Genomic DNA, 20888 nt, shown 5'->3' with positions numbered 1-20888 from the left:
GCTGACCTAAGGTAAGGGGGTTTTGCACACCCCTACGCTCACCTCCTGCTGTATGGCCCGGTTCCTAACAGGCCACGGACCGATACCAGCCTGGGGGTTGGGGACCATTGCTCTATGTAGTTTTAAGAGTTCACATATGAGAAACTAATCTTAAGATTGGGGATCAGATGATTTTACAACTAAATCGTTAGGAATGTATATTTTATATGCTGAACTTGTATTGCGAAAGTAAATACATAGAAGTATATTGCAAAAATACTCCTGACCCTTAGTTCCCTCATGGTATAGAGTAACTTATGGCTATATAACTACAGAAATTTTGACAGCAGCCACATAACTTTGAGAGGACAGTAGGGTAAGTCCATCAGGCTCTGTTGCCTATTGTGCTGTGTAGTGTCTGGCTCCTTCATGGTAAAAAGAACTTTAGAACTACAAAAAGTGAGTCATCTTTAATCCTGCCTTTCTTCAACCAACCAACCCTCTCTCTATTTGCTCTTTTGTGTGGTCTTGCTTCTACTGTGTACCTAGTAATGGTGGCTGTTGCTCAAACAGTAGCGCTAGCCTGTCATGAGATGGACTTGACACCGACATAATTCCATCAGTGATATTGTACAAGTACAGCAATATTTGTACTAAATTTTATACTCCTATTTGCTAGCACAGTGATTCATAGAACTAGCCCACTGTAGGATTTTTAAAATGAAAATAGTTAAATTAAAGAAATACATATTTGGGCATATTCTACTGAAAATTCCCTTTAATCTAGTTGAAAACAGATTTGCTTTATGTTTAATAGCATTAATAGCATCCTCATGTTGTTTTATCACTATCAAAAGGGGTAAGCATGTGTGTATGTGTTTTATTACAAGCTTAATTAAAGAAATTCCCTTCTATACTCATACTGTTAACTAGATTAATTTAAAAAAGCAAGATCCAGCCCAAACTAAACACTTTTAACTTCCTTTGAAATTAGTTGGAAGAAAAACGCCTTTTTTCTGTTAAAATCAATGGGACTTGGAGGGAGCAATCCTGTGGCCACTAGACAGTGGCTAGACGGCCATAGTATATCTTGTGTACTGGGAACAGACAGCAGAGCCCGTGCTCTAAAGTCGGTTCCCGGAGAACCGGCCTCCCTTCACTTCCGTGCTGCCTCTGAGGCAGCATGGAACAGCCGCATCCTCCACGCTCACAAGAAGAGTGAGAAGCAGCTGAAAGGGGGTGTTCTGGGAGGCATTCCAGGGCGAGGAGGGCGGAAATGCCTGTACGACACATCCAATGTGTCATACAGCAGCCTCCTCCCCCGCTCAGCCCTCCCACGGCTGGAGAGCCACTGTCTAGCCGAAAATGCAGGGCAGGAGGAGCATAGAGGGAACGATCCCCTTCATGCGTCTCCTGCCCTGGCATTGGCTAGGTGGTCAGTCGCCTCCAAGTTTGGAGGCAGATGCCTATCTGAATAGGATTGTGCCTTAAGGCTCCGCTTCGGCTGGATTGTGATTTAAGAAATGCAGGTATGGTTTAAAATATGTTTTGTAAAAACAATAAGAATTCATTAAAATGGTTTAAAATATGTAGTGATAATGTTTTTATTAGCCTACCCTTCGGGGGGTGGGGGTGGGATTTCAGATTTATATAAACAAATTCAGGATTGGTTGCAATCAGCTCTCACTTATTTTGAATGTTGCCTGTGCTTCTCATAGGGCTGGCATTTGACCAGTCAAAACTGCTCAGTGGATTTACTGGCCATATATTGTGAGATAATAATTAAGGCTGAAGTCCTCTGCACACTTACCTGGGAATAAGCCCCATTGAGCACAGCAGGTCTGACTTCTGGGTGAACGTATATAGGATTGTGCTGTGTTTAAACTATTAATATTTAAGAACAGTAACAAACACAGATATAATTATTTTAAATAGAAACACCTATTTTCCTTTACAAACCTATGTTTTTTAGAAGATGCCAGAATTCAGTCCAATGCCGAAGCTTTATATAGCACCAGACGAAACCACAATTCCTTCTCTCCACAGCAAATGTAATTGGTTTAGTGGTAGTCCTGACCCCTGGACGTTTGTGATTCCTGCAACATTTTATTTAGAAATACTATGGTTCAATGCCTCTGAACATGTGCAGTTACCCCTCAGAATATTTTTTTCAAAAGGCAAAGTGCTCTTAAACACGTGTAGAATGCTTTTTCTGTGTAATGGAATGTATTTTCACTTGCCTGGAGACTGAAATATGGTATCATGTGCTTATAACTCATTCTGTTTGCCAGGGTGACAGTGCCCCTGTTGGTGTGCTATCTAAGAGATGGTTTAGAGTGAGATGTCAGATAATTATTCAACTGAAGGACAGAGGTTCAGTCTCTACTTCAGGCCTTGCATGTTTTATGGAAGACAGATGCACACACATATTTTACCAATTGGGTTATATCCAACATCTAACTTGTATCTACTTTAAGTCCCATTCATTTCAATGAATCTACTGTAAGGAGGTCTAAAATTGGATGCAATCCTCACCCAGTATAATGTTGCTATTCTCTTCCATGTTTCTCCTCTGAAAGGGCAGAGGTGAATGGAGCAGGGCAGTACATATGCATTTGAATTCACAGCCCAAAGCTTCTGGAATATATGCATGTGTACTACATTACAGCTATTACACATAGCTGCCACCCCCTATGTGATATCTTACTTCATGTGTGTGTGTGCTTTGACAATGCACTCATGTGCATTAATAGTAAAAACTGCTCATGCAACTTTTTCTGGGATTGCATCCTTGATTCCTGGAAACTAGCATAAAGGGTAAAATTCTGGCTGCTCGACAATCCTAGATCTGTGCTTTTCTGGTGACTGCTTGTGCATGTTTGCTTCATGTTTCCTTCCTGAACCCTGCAGCTCTGTTCCTGTTCATAGATGCATGTGGATATAGCACATGACAGTCAAAGAAGCTGGTTCATGTGGCTTAATTTGGGGAAGAGGGTAAGGAAGTCATGCTTTTCAATGAGAGGTGGGTAAATGTGTGATTCCTGCAAGTTTGGGGAACAGGGAGCCTCAGTCCTGTCATTGCTATCAGATGGCAACATGGTGTAATACAAATGGTCAAATAATAGGTGTCAATTGACAATATTTGACACCATTAATTGACTAGCGTTCCACCCCTAATGTATTTATTTTACCTCCTCTGAAGGAGTAGTCCAAATGCATTCATCAGTGAAAAATATTTGACAAAAGCTTTATTTTCATTTGAATACCTATAATTTTTTTCTTCCTTTTAATTTTAGTCTCGGATTAAATGCCAGCAAAATACTATACGGAAATTGGAACATCAAATCAACATTCTTAGATCTGTAAGTGATTCATATCTTTGCTTTTGTTGATAAAAACACATGTCACTTCTACATTGCAACAAGTATTTCAAATTAGTATAATTGATACTTCTTTTCCTAGGTAAAACTGCATGGTTGTTGGGTTCAGAATACCTGTATGGCTGTATACTTCTCCACTTTAGAAGCATTTTCAGTGTGATTTATTTCCTTCAACATTCTCATTGTTTTGACCTACTTGTAGGCCTCTAATAACAGTAAACTGTTGGCACAACCCATCCTTTCTCTCATGTTTAGCTTGTAAGTTTGTGAACATATGAGTGGATCCCTGTAGGTCAGGGCTAAGAACATTTTTCAGTCAACGGGTCAAATTCCAATCTGGCAAAGGTCTCAGGGGCTGCATTCCATCTGTGTGCAGGGCCAAAATGTGATTTTTATCAATTCTAAGCCTGTTCAGAAGTAAGCAAGACAAGCCTCTGTATATCTATTCAGATATAAGCATGAGCAGTATGTCTACTCACAAGTAAACAAGGCAAGCCTTTGCATGTCTACAAATAAGCAGGACAAGCCTCAGAAGTAAACTGGACTAAATCATTCAGCAGTTTTTTCAGTGCTCAGCAGGATGTGGGCGGGGATCTTCATGACAACGGAATAAGAAGGTGTTGGAGTATTATCCAGATTTTCAGCTTTGATCTGTCAGGGACACACGAAGCAAGAAAATTCAAGTGTACTGTACCTTTAAAATCCAGTTTTCACAGGTCACACAGCACTTGAAAGGAACATACTTCTGGGTTTGGTAGGGGAAGACCTTAATCCCACAAAGAATCCGGAAGCAGAAGCCCTGATAAAGTTGCGGGATAAAAAGCCTACTGTGGAGAAGCTCTCTATCATGTATGGCACTTCACAAAGAATGAGAAGATAAGTCTTAGTTTATACTGTAGAAAAGGGAGACATTGGAGGAAGGGGTGGGAAAAAGAGGCAGAATAAGTAAGTGAAGAATATGTGATGTTACATGTACTTTGGCTTAGCTGTAGAAGGATATGGGGACTAAGGAAATTGTTCCAAAGACTTCATGGAAAAGGTGGGTTTTGAGTAGGGATTTGAAAAAAGTGTGAGGTGACATCATGCAGGTGTTCTGGGAGGCAGTTACAGGTATGGAAGGCAGCAAGGGAGAAAGAGTGAATCATACACCAAATTTCTCAAACCATCTTAAACAGAAGTTAGGAAGATAAAACTGGATATATTTCTGTTTTCTACAGTTAGCATATATCTGAACTGGGCCAGCATTTAGAAATCTGACCAGCAGTTCAAATCCTCTCCTCCTGTGATGTCAAGTGTGATATTAAAAGAAAATCTCCTAAAAAGCAGCAGTGTTCCAAAAAGAATTTTTAAAAAAATCTGCCCTTCCCTTTCAAGTTTTTAAATTCCTTTTTGAGCACTGTGGCTTTTTAGGAGATTTTCTTTCGATATCACACTGGACATCAAGGTAGGAGAGGATTTGAATTGCTGGTCAGATTTCTAAATGCTGACTCAGTTCAGTTATAGCATTCCTGGTCCAACAAACATGGGAATGGGAATACATTATGTGTTCAAATGCTGTCTCCTCCCCACTCCCCTTTCCTCTTCCTCTTGTATTCCTGGCTTAATATTACTCTTTGCTTTGATGTCTGAACCAGCAAAATATTGTTTGAGAACTCCCTCCAAGCTAGGATTGCAAACCAGAATCAAACTCTGGTTTGCAATCCTGGTGTGTAAAGAGTGTTCAAATCCTAGTTTGGACATCACAACAATCAGTGGTTTGACAAACCAGGAAGTCTTGTATTAAGCTGGGCATGTGAGAGGAGTGGAGAGGAAGTAGCAAACATGTAAACCATGGCTTGTTGGACTGGGAATGAGATGTCTGAACCACTGTTTCACACCTGACTATACGCTTCTGTTTACATACTAACATTAATAGTGTGTATTCCTGCAAACCATTCAGTGAGCTTTCCGTGTGCTTTCCTACTCACTTCAACCATTACTGTCAGAGCAGCTTCACACAACCAGCACTGGTAGTTTTGGCAAAAAAAGCAGATTCAAACTCTGGCTTCAGAGTAAATAAAATATTTAGACTCTTGTGCAGTATTTTTTCTACAGAAATATGGAAATGTTTGTGTTGGTTGCAAATGTATGTTTATAGTAATGCTTTTTTACTTTGGCACTTAAAAGGCAGTCTTGGACATTGAAAAATCACAAGAGAGGTATCCTTCAAGGCTTGACAATCTTATAAAGACAATAGAAGAAGAGAGAGATTATTATAAAACTGAAGCTGAGCATTTGAAGAAGATGCTTCGTAATACGTCTTCAAGTCCTAGGCGCAGCCCCTCTTGTTCTGTTTCAAAGATTCCCTCCCCCGTTAAGGTATATCTTTTAGCTTTCTTAAAATCTAGAATTAGGGTGCAATCCTATGTATATTTAGGCAGAAAAAGTCCTACAACTCCTGGCATTCCCCAGCCAGGCTAAATATGCATAGGATTGCACTCTTCATGCATGTATTTTATGCTGATTTCTTGATCACTTAGTACTTTCAAAATTCATATATAAAAGGGACTGCACTCATGCACACAGGCTGCTTGAATGCCATTGAAGTTAGTAAGATTTAAAGTCTTTCAGTACAGTTAAAAGCAAGCCTTACTGAGTTCAGTGGGACTTAATCCCATGTAAGTGTATGTAGGATTGAAGCCTAATACATGCAAACTATAGGTATCTTTTCCAGTACATTTGCTGTCTGCTTGTGGCACACTGTTGTCCAGAATGCAAGGAATTATTATTATTTCAAATTGTAAAGCCACCTATATTGCAACCCCATCTAGAACTGGTTGACATACCTTAATACTGAGGGAGCTGACTCAGGTCCCTAACCACCCTGAACAGCTCAGCTGGGTGCAAGTTTGTGGATGCAATACATGTAGAGTAGAAAGCTCTCTTCACTGCACGTAATGCCACCCCGTGGGTCTTCAAATGATCCCTATGACGTGTCCTGTCAGATTCAAGTTGAGTTTTCCGCCATTGATGCTCTAGTCATCATCTTCGCCACTTCAGCTCCCTCGATTCTTCTGCAAACCATGGAGCTTGTTTGGAAGCAGGTAGGAGAGGATGTCTTGGAACAACCGTGTGAATAACCCTGGTCAGATCTTCATTCCACACAGAGACCAGGGACTTCACAGGGGTGGTGGCAGCACCAGCCAAGACATCCCCCAAGGCATTTTAGAATCACAGCCTTCAGGGACAGGCCATCTTAATTGGTCTGCCACCCCTGCAGAGGTGGAAAGTAGCCATGATACCAGCCCTGACCAGGCAGTGATCTGTTCATGACAATGACAATGTGGAGACAGAGAAAACGTCCACCCACCGATCATTCTTCTGATTGGAATAAAAGATCAAATTGAGCGTGTGATGGCTTCTTCATGTGTCAGCCCCTTAACAACCTGGGACAGGCCCATGGCCGCCATGAACTCCTGAGTTGTACCTGGCAAGCTGCACTCAAGGGAGATGTTGAAGTTGCCCCAAACTAAAAACCTGGGTGACTCCGAGACTAGCTCTGTGATCTCAGCTAGGGACTGTGTTAGGTAGTGGGGTGGCCAGTACATTAACAGAATCCTCAGTCTGTCCTGAGGCTGAGGTATACACATTCAATGTGAGCCAGTTCCTTCACAGTGAGTCTGGTCAAAGGGATGATATGTTTGTGGACCACCACTACACTGCCCCCCTTCATGGATCACTGCCTTGTTGTGGCGAAGGGGCTTGCGTAACTCAGTGAAGCCATAAGCTATGCCGTGCAGGGCCACCCAAGACGGACAGGTCATGGCAGAGAGTTCTGACAAAATGTGGTCCACTGGAGAAGGAAATGACAACCCACTCCAGTATTCTTGCCAAGAAAACCCCATGGAACGTATCACAAGGCTAAAAGAGATGACGCCGGAAGATGAGCCCCTCAGGTCGGAAGGTGTCCAATATGCTACTGGGGAAGAGCAGAGGGTATTTCCAAGTAGCGCCAGAAAGAGTGAAGCGGCTGGGCCAAAGCCGAAAGGACACTCAGCTGTGCATGTGTCTGGTGGTGAAAAGAAAATCCGATGCTGTAAAGAACAATATTGTTTAGGAACCTGGAATGTCAGATCAATGAATCAAGGTAAGCTGGAGGTGGTCAAACATGAGATGGCAAGATTGAACATCGACATCTTGGGAATCAGCGAACTCAAATGGACAGGCATGGGCGAATTTAATTCAGGTGACCATCATATCTACTATTGTGGGCAAGAATCCCTTAGAAGAAATGGAGTAGCACTCATAGTCAACAAAAGGGTGGGAAAAGCAGTACTGGGGTCCAATCTTAAAAATGATAGAATGATCTCAGTACGAATCCAAGGCAAACCATTCAACATCACAGTAATTCAAGTCTATGCCCCAACCACTGAGGCTGAAGAAGCTGAGGTTGATCGGTTCTATGAAGACCTACAACACCTTCTAGAACTAACACCAAAAAAAGATGTCCTCTTCATCATAGGGGATTGGAATGCTAAAGTAGGAAGTCAAGAAATCACCGGGATAACAGGCAGGCATGGCCTTGGTGTACAAAATGAAGCAGGACAAAAGCTAATAGAGTTTTGCCAAGAGCACATGCTGATCATAGCAAACACTCTTTTCCAACAGCACAAGAGGCGACTCTACACATGGACGTCACCAGATGGTCAATATCGAAATCAGATTGATTATGTCCTTTGCAGCCAAAGATGGAGAAGCTCCATACAGTCAGTAAAAACAAGACCTGGAGCTGACTGTGGCTCAGATCATGAGCTGCTTCTTGCAAAATTTCGGCTTAAATTGAAGAACGTCGGGAAAACCACTAAACCGTTCAGGTATGACCTAAATCATATCCCTGATGAATATACAGTGGAGGTGAGGAATAGATTTCAGGGATTAGACCTGATAGACAGAGTGCCTGAGGAACTATGGACGGAGGTCCGTAACATTGTTCAGGAGGCAGCAACAAAATCCATCCCAAAGAAAAAGAAATGCAAGAAAGAAAAGTGGCTGTCTGATGAGGCTTTACACGTAGCTCACGAAAGAAGGGAAGTGAAAAGCAAGGGAGAAAGGGGAAGATATACCCAACTGAATGCAGAGTTCCAGAGAATAGCAAGGAGAGACAAGAAGGCCTTCTTAAATGAACAATGCAAAGAAATCGAGGAAAACAACAGAATGGGAAAGACTAGAGATCTCTTCAAGAAAATTGGAGATCTCAAGGGAACGTTTTGTGCAAAGACGGGCATGATAAAGGACAAAGAAGGCAGGGACCTAACAGAAGCAGATGAGATTAAGAAGAGGTGGCAAGAATACACAGAAGAACTATACAGGAAAGATCTGAATGTCCCTGATAGCCATGATAGTGCGGTCACTGAACTTGAGCCGGACATCCTAGAGAGTGAAGTCAAGTGGGCCTTAGGAAGCATTAGTAACAACAAAGCTAGCGGAGATGACAGTATTCCAGCTGAGCTATTTAAAATCCTAAAAGATGATGCTGTTAAAGTGCTGCATTCAATATGCCAACAAATCTGGAACACTCAACAGTGGCCACAAGACTGGAAAAGGTCAGTTTACATTCCAATTCCAAAGAAGGGCAACGCCAAAGAGTGTTCAAACTACCACACAATTGCGCTCATTTCACATGCCAGCAAGGTGATGCTCAAAATCCTACAAGCTAGGCTTCAGCAGTATGCGAACCGAGAACTACCGGAAGTACAAGCTGGGTTTAGAAGAGGCAGAGGAACTAGAGATCAAATCGCCAACATTCGCTGCATCATGGAGAAAGCAAGAGAATTCCAGAAAAACGTTTATTTCTGCTTCATTGACTACGCTAAAGCCTTTGATTGTGTGGATCACAACAAACTGTGGCAAATTCTGAAAGAGATGGGAGTACCAGACCACCTTACCTGTCTCCTGAGAAACCTGTACGAGGGTCAAGAAGCAACAGTAAGAACCAGACATGGAACAACCGATTGGTTCAAAATTGGGAAAGGAGTACGACAAGGCTGCATATTGTCACCCTGCTTATTTAACTTATATGCAGAGTACATCATGAGAAATGCCGGGTTGGATGAATCAGAGGTCGGAATTAAGATTGCTGGGAGAATTATCAACAACCTCCGATATGCAGATGATACCACCCTAATGGCAGAAAGCGAAGAGGATCTAAAGAGCCTCTTGTTGAGGGTGAAAGAGGAGAGTGCAAAAGCTGGTTTGAAACTCAACATTAAAAAAACTAAGATCATGGCATCTGGCCCCATCACTTCCTGGCATATAGAAGGGGAAGAAATGGAAGCAGTGACAGATTTTACTTTCTGGGGCTCCAAGATCACCGCAGACGGTGACTGTAGCCATGAAATTAAAAGACGCTTGCTCCTTGGGAGAAAAGCTATGGCCAACCTAGACAGCATAGTAAGAAGCAGAGACATCACCTTGCCGACAAAGGTCCGTCTAATCAAAGCTATGGTTTTCCCAGTAGTAACGTATGGCTGTGAGAGCTGGACTATAAGGAAGGCTGAGCGCCGAAGAATGGATGCTTTCGAACTGTGGTGCTGGAGAAGACTCTTACGAGTCCCCTGGACTGCAAGGAGGTCAAATCAATCCATCCTAAAGGAAATCAACCCTGAGTGCTCATTGGAAGGACAGATAATGAAGCTGAAGCTTCAATATTTTGGCCACCTAATGCGAAGAGAAAACTCCCTGGAAAAGACCCTGATGCTGGGAAAGACTGAAGGCAAAAGGAGAAGGGGACGGCAGAGGATGAGATGGCTAGATAGCATCACCGATGCAATGAATGTGAACTTGAGCAAGCTCCGGGAGAGAGCGCAGGACAGGAAGGCCTGGCGTGCTATGGTCCATGGGGTCACGAAGAGTCGGACACGACTGAACGACTGAACAACAACAACTACACTGCCTCCCCATCTGCTTCTCCTTACCTGCGCTATCACAAAGTACCGGACCAGGAGAAGCTGCATCCATATAGGCCCGCTTATCTCCCCCAGTCAAGTCTCTGTAATGCATACCAGGCATGTGGTTCCATGCTATTGGCTTCACTTGGTTTGCAACTTTGTTGTGATTTTTCCCCCATCGCAGCTTCTCCTTTTCCTGTTTCCACAGTGCTAAAAGTCCCGGCTTATCATAGATGTAGCATGGGGTCTGTGTGGTTTCCACTGAACTCTAATCAAATTATTTTCTTGATGGCTGGGTAGAGTCTGAGTGGAGTCTGGGTTTGGTGTGATTACCTCATCCGTGTTCCCGCCTCCTTGGCCCTTTTTCCAGGTCAACAGAAGGAGAAGCTAATGGAGGAGTATGGGGTTTTTTTTAAAAGGAATCAGCTTTGCTGTGAAGAGATGCTTCCCTGCCCCCCCCCCTTTCTCCTTTTCCCTGAAAGTCCAGATGCATCTGCATTTCAGGAGCAAGCCTCGTTGAGCACAATGGGAGTTACTTCCAAGTAGGCACACGTATGCTTGTGCTGGGAAAGCGGGGAGAACACAAAGAGGGAAACTAGCTCTCATTTCAACCCAGAGGACCTCATTGACCACAATGGGAGTTACTTCTGACAAGACAGTAATGGGTTTGTTGTGGGAAAGAGAGCGAAACCAGCCCCCATTTTAACGCACAGGAACTCTATACAGAAGCTGTGAATGAGGTATGTCCTAAGGCAATGGACCAAAGCCTTGAGATCGCGCTTAAGGAAATGGGCTTAAAAGTGTGCCATTTGAATTGAGGGGGAATCTCTGTTTGTTCTGATGTAGGCATTCAAAGGCAAGCCTCATCAAGCACAATGAGAGTTACTTCAGAGGAGACAGTAATGGGCTTGTTGTGGGAAAGAGAGTAGTAAAGACAAAGACGGAATCCAGCCCCATTGTAACCTGCAGGATAGCTATAACGAAGCTGCGAAGTACTTTTTTCCTAAGACAATTCATCTTTTTTCCTCAGACAATGCATTTGAGTAATTGGGGTTTAATGTGTGCCATTTCAGTTGAGGGGGAATCTCAGCCTCATCCACCTCAATGGGAGTTACTTTTGAGGAGACACAAATGGGTTTGTTGTGGGAAAGAGAGAGGAACTAGCTCCCATTTTAACACACATGATCGCTATATGGAAGCTGTGAATAAGTTAACATCCTAAGGCGATGGACCAAAGCCTCGAGATTGCGCTTAATCACATTTAAGGAATTGGGCTTTGATATGTGCCCTGTCAGTTGAGGGGCTTCTCTGTTATTTCTCTGGTCATTGAGAGGGCAAGCCTCATTTCGCACAATGGGAGAAAAAAAAAACCCTGACTGGGGTCATGGGCTATGTTCTAGTGCTTATTTTCAATGATGTTTTGGTCCCGTGGCATCCTGCTCCAAAATGGTGATGAAACTTCTGGAAAACAGGGAGGGAAAGGTTTGGACCACTGAGGTCAGAGTAACACACCCACAAAGGTCGGGCTACATGTCCCATGGGCAGGACTATGATACCTGACCCAGTGTGATTGTGGAAACAGGTCAGTAATGGAGCTGCCATAAGCAGGAAAAGTCGGACTATAAGCAGTCTCAGAAGAAGCCGTTTTTCAGCAATAAAATGCAGTGCTGGGGCTGAATGGCCATGACGTCATGGAAACACAGAGACCTCGTGGCACAGCCAGGTTGCAGTAAATCACTGGTGGAAACACAGCCCAGGTCAGCCTTTTCATCCAAGATTAAATCATGGATGGTTTAGATCTTATTGCAGACTGACCTGGCATTGCAAAGGAGCATGCAAATATTCTGTGAGTGGCTTGGCCAAGGTCCCTGGGCTGGCAGGGCAGCCGGAAGGCTTTTCCTATGGGTTTTTGCTCTGCCAGCGGTATATCTCCCCATGTTCCCCACCACTGTTATTGCTGCCCCTATACACATAATGTTGACTTAGTCTCAAAAAGGACATCAAACTCAACAACATTCAGCAGGACAAAAACAATGACGCCCAACATCCCATCTCTCACCTGGATGCACACTTAAACACGCCCATCTCTCACCCTGGTTGGGGGGGGGGGGGCACAATTCAATACCAGCAGGCTCTCATCCTGGGGTATAAAATCATTTCCCTCTCACCTTCAATACTTAACCCATGAAGAAAAATAATGAGCCTAACTGGAAGAATAAACAAGCAAAATACATTCAAAAGGCCACACACACACCCTACCTCAGGACAACCCCCACCCCACTCCCCACAAGGGGAAGAGAAGGGAAACAGAGAATATCTGGATAAGGCCCTTGCTCTCACTGTCCCCCCCGCCCTTGCTCTCACTCCTTCTCACTGTCCCCACTGTCAGCTTCCCTTAAATCTGGGCCTCCAGGAGAGACAGCCAGTGGCTGGATGCCAAACATTCCCTGGGAACTGGGCCCTTGGCTGTTTCAGGGAGCCAGAGATAACGAACCCTTCCCAAGGCCAGACAGGTTACTGTAGCAGCGATGAAGGAGCAGGGAGTTGGTGCTGGCTAGCAGAAAATGACCCCCACCTTCTACTTGGATGATTCTTCCGCTGCCACAGTTTTTGCTCTGCTGGGATGTTGGTGATGGATTAGCCAGTGGATGGTTCTGCTGTTGGGAAGGGACTGGCACTGGACTACAAGACGCTTGGTCTTTTCCGTCTTGTATGATATGTACCTAATTCATGCCATCTTCAAGATATCTGTGTATTTAAATGCCTTGTTTAGATGTTATGGTGTAATAAATCATAGTATAAACAATATCTGAGAAAGCATTTCAGAATAGTTTAGTGCTCAGAACAATATGTACTGCTTGTACAGTCTTCATGGAGCATTTAAAATATTATATAATCAAACCGGTAAGTTTCTGAACTATTGATGATCAAAACATTTTTCTAAATATAAAGCATTGTAAAGTGAAGTCAGTTTTTGTTCATTAAACATTTAGGGAAGTAACTGTGATCCAGAATTTCTGCAGCTCCTCAGAGAATGTGAAGAATACAAGACAATGCTGGAAAAATATGAACGTCACATAGCAGAAATCCAAGGCAACATCAAGGTTCTCACAGCAGAAAGAGACAAAATTACCTGTCTTTATGATCAGGTAATCTTTGTAGGTGTATGGAACATTTTCATGAGAACAATTTCTGATAAAATATAAAATCCTGTAGTGTTTGGGAGCTGTGTTGAGGGTTGCTTGCCCTCAGGAGTTATAGCTGACTTGTACCAAAACCTGGACTTGTTATAGTGGTATCTAAGCAATGATATACTCTCAGCTTATAGGCATGGCACGCTGCCTCACAGTACAGTTTAAACCAGCTTGTGAAAATGTTTTTGTTTTGCCAGGCTTTTGGTACTTAAGTTTCTTTTTATCATCTGTTTGTATAGGCTGGTTTTTTTGTAAATCTGTTTTGCTACTTTTATAGCTGAGAGTTTTATGATTTCGTTTATGTTTTTTTTTTTCTTGCTGTCTGTTTTATATTTTTAAAACACTGTATACCACTTTGTGCACTTCCAATGGAAAAATGGTCCATACATGTTGAAAATAAATAATAGAATGAATGAAAATGAATAGGTTACCTCTCCCCGTGTTACCTGTCACGGAAACTAAGATTAGGTAAGGTATTAACAATATAAGAAGAGCCCTGCTGGATCAGATGAAAGGGCCATCTAGTCCAGGATCCTTTTTCCACAGTAGCCGGCCAGCTACTTTTGGGAAGTCCAGAAGAAGGTTATAAGGAGAACAGACCTCCTTCACCAGCAACTGATACTCAGTGGTACACTGCCTCTGCACATGAAGGTTCTGTTTAACTATTGTAATTATTGTAACCAGTAGTTGTTGAAAGACCTGTGTTCCATGAATTAATTCCTTTTTAAATATTTGAATCCAACTATTAACACTTAGAAAAAGTACTATAAGCTAATTTGATCCCATCAGTTGGGACAAAATATAAGTTAAATAAATAAATAAAGCCATCTAACCTAGTGATCATCACCATACTTTTTGGCAGTAAGTTCATAAGTTACCATAAAATACATTGCTTCTTGTTAACAGTTCTGAGATATAGTCTTTGGAAAGTTAGTGATAGGTGGGATATTCCTTGGAGGATCCAACTCATCAGTACCCCTGCCTCACATTAGTTTGTCTCAGTCCTGATCTATTTGTATCACGAAATCCTGTCTTTTTAGATAAATTTATTTTGGTATGTAGTGATTGAATTATGATTTGAAGTTCTTGTGATTTGTATATTGCTTTTGTTATTTTGAATGTGTTGTTTCGTGTTTGTATGTACGCTCTATATTTGCTGTTTTGCCAAAGTAAGGTCTTAATTTTAATACATTAGGGCCTAACTCTGCCAAATGATCAGAAGTTCCTGGGAAAGTATTTATTTTTCTATCTACAGGATGTGCTCCAGTAGTAGGGAGTTAGATTGCTTAGGGGTCAATCCAGGGATAGATCCTAGAGGTGAGCAGTCATAACTGAGACTAATGTGCTTTTCCTTGCAAGTAGGAGGACATAACAGACCACAAGAATATTGTCACTTGTAACAATAGTGTTATATTCTGATACCATAACCTTAGTGATTTACTTTTATATTGCTGTGTTACACTTTTAATGTATGTACATTATATTCTAGGTAGCATTTGGTTCCAATATATCTGAGGAAGTCAGTTGGCTGCCTGTTGTGGCTTGTTCCCCAATAGGCCAATAACAATTAAAAGTGTTTCAACAATTTCTTGTCTCACATTAGACAAATATCTGAACCTAAATATTAATTTTACATAGGCACAGGAAGAAATAAGTCGACTGCGAAAAGAAGCTATCAAAATTCCCAAAGCTTCTAAAACGGCAATGACTGCTCAGGCTGTCTTAAGACGTGTGGAGACAGAAAGGGATGCAGCTATTTCTGATTTCCGCAGGATGGCCACAGAACGCGATAGCTTGAGAGAGAGGTTAAAGGTTTGATTTTTTTTTTAATCCAAACTCATTTATGAAACATATCTAGAACATAAGACAATGGCCAAGGCCACTCTATGGTATCTAATCTAATAAATGTTAGATTAATTTTTTTGATTTGTTGTTGTTCAGTCGTTAAGTCATGTCCGACTCTTTGTGACCCCATGGACCATAGCACGCCAGGCCTTCCTGCCCTCCGCTCTCTCCAGGTGTGTGCTCAAGTTCATATTCATTGCATCGGTGATGCTATCTAGCCATCTCATCCTCTGCCGTCCCCCACTCCTTTTGCCTTCAATCTTTCCCAGCATCAGGGTCTTTTCCAGGGAGTTTTCTCTTTGCATTAGGTGGCCAGAATATTTGAGCTTCAGTTTCAGTATCTGCCCTTCCAATGAGCACTCAGGGTTGATTTCCTTTAGGATTGACTGATTTGACCTCCTTGCAGTCCAGGGAACTCGTAAGAGTCTTCTCCAGCACCACAGTTCGAAAGCATCAATTCTTCAGCGCTCAGCCTTCCTTATAGTCCAGCTCTCACAGCCATACATTACTACAGGGAAAACCATAGCTTTGATTATACGGACCTTTGTCGGCAAGGTAATGTCTCTGCTTCTTACTATGCTGTCTAGGTTTGCCATAGCTTTCCTCCCAAGGAGCAAGCATCTTTTAATTTCATGGCTACAGTCACCGTCTGCGGTGATCTTGGAGCTCAAGAAAATAAAATCTGTCACTGCTTCCATTTCTTCCCCTTCTATATGCCAGGAAGTGATGGAGCCAGATGCCATGATCTCAGTTTTTTTAGTGTTGAGTTTCAAACCAGTTTTTGCACTCTCCACTTTCACCCTCAACAAGAGGCTCTTGAGATCCTCTTCGCTTTCTGCCATTAGGGTGGTATCATCTGCATATCGGAGGTTGTTGATAATTCTCCCGGCAATCTTAATTCCGACCTGTGATTCATCCAACCCGGCGTTTCTCATGATGTACTCTGCATATAAGTTAAATAAGCAGGGCGACAATATACAGCCTTGTCGTACTCCTTTCCCAATTTTGAACCAATTGGTTGTTCCATGTCTGGTTCTTACTGTTGCTTCTTGACCCTTGTACATGTTTCTCAGGAGACAAGGTGGTCTGGTACTCCCATCTCTTGAAGAATTTGCCAGAATTTGTTGTGATCCACACAATCAAAGGCTTTAGCATAGTCATTGAAGCAGAAATAGATGCTTTTCTGGAATTCTCTTGCTTTCTCCATAATCCAGCAAATGTTGGTGATTTGATTTCTAGTTCCTCTGCCTCTTCGAAACCCAGCTTGTACTTCTGGTAGTTCTTGGTTCACATACTGCTGAAGCCTAGCTTGTAGGATTTTGAGTATAACCTTGCTTTCATGGGAAATGAGCGCAATTGTACGGTAGTTTGAACACTCTTTGGCATTACCCTTCTTTGGGATTGGAATGTAAACTGGCCTTTTCCAGTCTTGTGACCACTGCTGAGTGTTCCAGATTTGTTGGCATATTGAATGCAGCACTTTAACAGCATCATCTTTTAGGATTTTAAATAGCTCAGCTGGAATACTGTCATCTCCGCTAGCTTTGTTGTTAGTAATGCTTCCTAAGGCCCACTTGACTTCACTCTCGAGGATGTCCGGCTCAAGTTCAGTGACCGCACTATCATGGCTGTCAGGGACATTCAGATCTTTCCTGTATATTTCTTCTGTGTATTCTTGCCACCTCTTCTTAATCTCATCTGCTTCTGTTAGGTCCCTGCCTTCTTTGTCCTTTATCATGCCCATCCTTGCACAAAACTTTCCCTTGAGATCTCCGATTTTCTTGAAAAATCTCTTGACTTTCCCATTCTGTTGTTTTCCTCGATTTCTTTGCATTGTTCATTTAAGAAGGCCTTCTTGTCTCTCCTTGCTGTTCTCTGGAACTCTGCATTCAGTTGGTTATTTCTTCCCCTTTCTCCCTTGCTTTTCACTTCCCTTCTTTCCTCGCTACTTGTAAAGCCTCATCAGACAGCCACTTTGCTTTCTTGCGTTTCTTTTTCTTTGGAATGGACTGAGTTGCTGCCTCCTGAACAATGTTACGGACCTCCATCCATAGTTCCTCAGGCTTTCTGTCTAGCAGGTCTAATCCCTTAAATCTATTCCTCACCTCCACTGTATATTCATCAGGGATATGATTTAGGTCATACCTGTATGGTTTAGTGGTTTTCCCTACATTCTTCAATTTAAGCCGAAATTTTGCAAGAAGCAGCTCATGATCTGAGCCACAGTCAGCTCCAGGTCTTGTTTTTACTGACTGTATAGAGCTTCTCCATCTTTGGCTGCAAAGGACATAATCAATCTGATTTCGATATTGACCATCTGGTGATGTCCATGTGTAGACTCACCTCTTGTGCTGTTGGAAAAGAGTGTTTGCTATGATCAGCGTGTTCTCTTGGCAAAACTCTATTAGCCTTTGTCCTGCTTCATTTTGTACACCAAGGCCATGCTTGCCTGTTATCCCGGTGATTTCTTGACTTCCTACTTTAGCATTCCAATCCCCTATGAGGAAGAGGACATCTTTTTTTGGTGTTAGTTCTAGAAGGTGTAGGTCTTCATAGAACCGATCAACCTCAGCTTCTTCGGCATCAGTGGTTGGGGCATAGACTTGAATTACTGTGATGTTGAATGGTTTGCCTTGGATTCGTACTGAGATCATTCTATCGTTTTTGAGATTGTACCCCAGTGCTGCTTTTCTCACCCTTTTATTGACTATGAGTGCTACTCCATTTCTTCTAAGGGATTCTTGCCCACAGTAGTAGATATAATGGTTACCTGAATTAAATTTGCCCATGCTTGTCCATTTTAGTTCGCTGATTCCCAAGATGTCGATGTTCAGTCTTGCCATCTCATGTTTGACCACCTCCAGCTTCCCTTGATTCATTGATCTTACATTCCAGGTTCCTAAACAATATTGTTCTTTACAGCATTGGATTTTTTTTTCACCACCAGACACATGCACAGCTGAGTGTCCTTTCAGTTTTGGCCCAGCCGCTTCACTCTTTCTGGCGCTACTTGGAAATACCCTCTGCTCTTCCCCAGTAGTATATTGGACACCTTCCGACCTGAGGGGCTCATCTTCTGGCATCATATCTTTTAGCCTTGTGATACGTTCCATGGGGTTTTCTTGGCAAGAATACTGGAGTGGGTTGCCATTTCCTTCTCCAGTGGACCACATTTTGTCAGAACTCTCCGCCATGACCTGTCCGTCTTGGGTGGCCGTGCGTGGCATAGCTTATGGCTTCACTGAGTTACGCAAGCCCCTTCACCACAACAAGGCAGTGATCCATGAAGGGGATTTTTTTTGGATACTGAACTGTAATCTATTTTATTTCTATTTTTTGTTTTTTTATAGATTGCTCAGGACACTGCATTCAATGAGAAAGCTCACCTGGAACAGAGAGTTGAGGAGCTGGAGTTAAATGTTCAGAGTGTAAGGAAAAATGTCTCTTGAAATATATTGGTAGATATTAATATTAAACAAGTGGTTAAACATATGTAAGAATAGTGACACTGAAAAAATACATTGAATTAATTTTTAAATGAATAAGGGCACCACCTTATTAAGGACAGGCGCCTCCAATCTCAAAGGCTTCTGAGATTCATATGCCCTGCCAAGCTGCTGGTGGCAGGGCAGGAGGAGCTATGGGGGTGATTTTAGCTTCTCCTCCTTTTCAACGTTTTCCACTAGATGAGCCTCTGAGCCCATCTAGTGGAGTCATGCTGGCAAGAGCAGGCCCAGGGCTGGGGAGGCCACAGGATAGAGTGTATCCTGGCCTTTCCTCCTCGTTCCCCTCCCCATCCATTGGTATGCCCCCTTTTTCCTCTCCCTGGCCTCAGTCTTACATTGACCTGGAAAGAGGAGCCACCATGGAGCTTTCTGCAGCAGTTGTGAGAAAGGCAAGGGTGAAGAGGGTGAAGGTCTGAGCACGGATTTTCACCTCTGAGTTTGTAGCTCTGACTACATCCTTGGAGGTGAAAATCCCCAGTATCTTCTGGGCCCTTTTTGAAGACGATGAGTGTGCTACTGTAGGGGTAGGCAGAAGGTAGATCTAGACAGATTTATTGGTAGATCTCCAGGTGATTTGCAGTAGATCAGGAAGTAGTTCTGAATTCCAGTTATTTATCAATAACAGCAACAAGATGGGCCTCCCACCCCCATTCCTAAATTGGAGAAAGGTTGGCGTAACCCAGAGTGGATTTGTGTGTGATGCTATAATGTCTGACTCATGTGTGGCTGTACAGGCTCTGGACCTGTGCTTGGATGCAGTGGTGGGCTGGAGGAGGGCCACCAAATTGAGTTTGAATTCTGGCAAGAGAGAGACCTCGTTTTTCACAATCACCGTACCCCACTGTGGCATATTTAAGCCATGAATAGCTGCAGTGCCTGCAGGCACCAAATTCCCTATTCAGGTCGCAGCTTGTTGTGTCATCCAAACCTCGGCAGCAGGGGTTGTTTGAGGGTTAAACAACCCTCAAATAACCCATGGGGTGCTGTAGGGTTATTTGAGGGTTACTTAACCCTCAAACAACCCCTGCTGCTGGGGTTTGGATGACACTTTCATCTGCGGTGAAAAGATTTCCTCTTGCTTTTAGAGACAAGTTATGTACAGCCAAGCAGCATTGCCTGTTTATTTCTCAAGGGGTACTGCAGTAGCTATTGCTATACAAACCTCTGCTCGTTCCACAAGAGCTATAGGAGGGAATGCGACTGTTTCCTGATTAAATTCCACTTTATGTACAATTTCACATATGGTTCTGGAATGATTCCTAGGTATTTAATAAGCTTAAGTGAGGGGAGTTCAACCAGACTTTGAGCTGCATAAAATCTGTACGTTTTAAATAGTCTGTTACCAGTTTGTTGCTTTATTAGGGCTGCAATCTTATATTCACTTTCCTGTGAATAAGCCCCATTGAACTCAGTGGGACTTATTTCTGAGTAGAAATGTACAGAATTGCTCTTGAGACAACAGCTTGAAAGAATACTGTGTTTTTCTATTTTTTAGGGGGGAACCACTCTTTCTAAAAATGTGTAGGTGCTCCACTCGCAATATTGAATCAAAACAACTTTTGTCTAAATCTCAGACAACAGTTAATTGATTTTTGTTTCAGGGGCAACAGAAATTGATCCCCTGCCCCAACCTGAAAGCTGACTCCAACTGCAGAAGATGGAGATGTTCCTTTTATATAAAAAAAGGCAACATAAATAATTTTAAGTAGATGGATGGTATATAAAGTTAGCTTCCACAATTCTTAATGATGCCTTGTCACTTTAATGCCTTAGCTTGACAACGAACGGTTAGAACAAATATCAAAGATGTCTTTGATGAAGGAGACCATAGAGTCCGTAGAAATGGAGATGAAAATATTGGCAAGAAGGGCAGTGGACTCTGAAAGTGAGCTAAGCAGAGAAAAATCAACTAATGCTTCATTGAGGTAAATGAAATATGTATTGAATCAAAAGTTTATGGTTATAAACTTTTGGTTGACTGAAGCAATTGAATTATGAGGGCTAGATGCATGATCCCTTTTGGTCATTATCTTACTGTTTTGGGCTTGAACAGGTATT

The 20888-nt window shown here is 42.6% G+C and overlaps 1 protein-coding gene across 9 annotated transcripts in view; it reads left to right on the top strand.

Annotated features, from left to right (window-relative positions):
* TSGA10 (testis specific 10) overlaps nt 1-20888 on the top strand; it is a 65499-nt gene that overhangs the window by 7034 nt on the left and 37577 nt on the right. For 6 of the 9 annotated variants that reach the window (XM_084844381.1, XM_084844382.1, XM_084844380.1 and 3 more), the window contains 6 exons: nt 3276-3341; nt 5526-5717; nt 13279-13434; nt 15118-15291; nt 18675-18752; nt 20604-20755. In XM_084844381.1, coding sequence (XP_084700507.1) covers nt 3276-3341; nt 5526-5717; nt 13279-13434; nt 15118-15291; nt 18675-18752; nt 20604-20755 — 818 coding nt within the window. The remainder of the gene's footprint in view (nt 1-3275; nt 3342-5525; nt 5718-13278; nt 13435-15117; nt 15292-18674; nt 18753-20603; nt 20756-20888) is intronic. The other 3 variants (XM_084844386.1, XM_084844384.1, XM_084844383.1) reach the window with 1 other exon arrangement.

The sequence above is a fragment of the Heloderma suspectum genome, chromosome 3, assembly GCF_057233095.1.
Source record: "Heloderma suspectum isolate Gila_16-S chromosome 3, 16-S_ref, whole genome shotgun sequence".
NCBI classification, from domain to species: domain Eukaryota; kingdom Metazoa; phylum Chordata; class Lepidosauria; order Squamata; family Helodermatidae; genus Heloderma; species Heloderma suspectum.
This window is presented reverse-complemented; position numbering and strand designations above follow the sequence as displayed.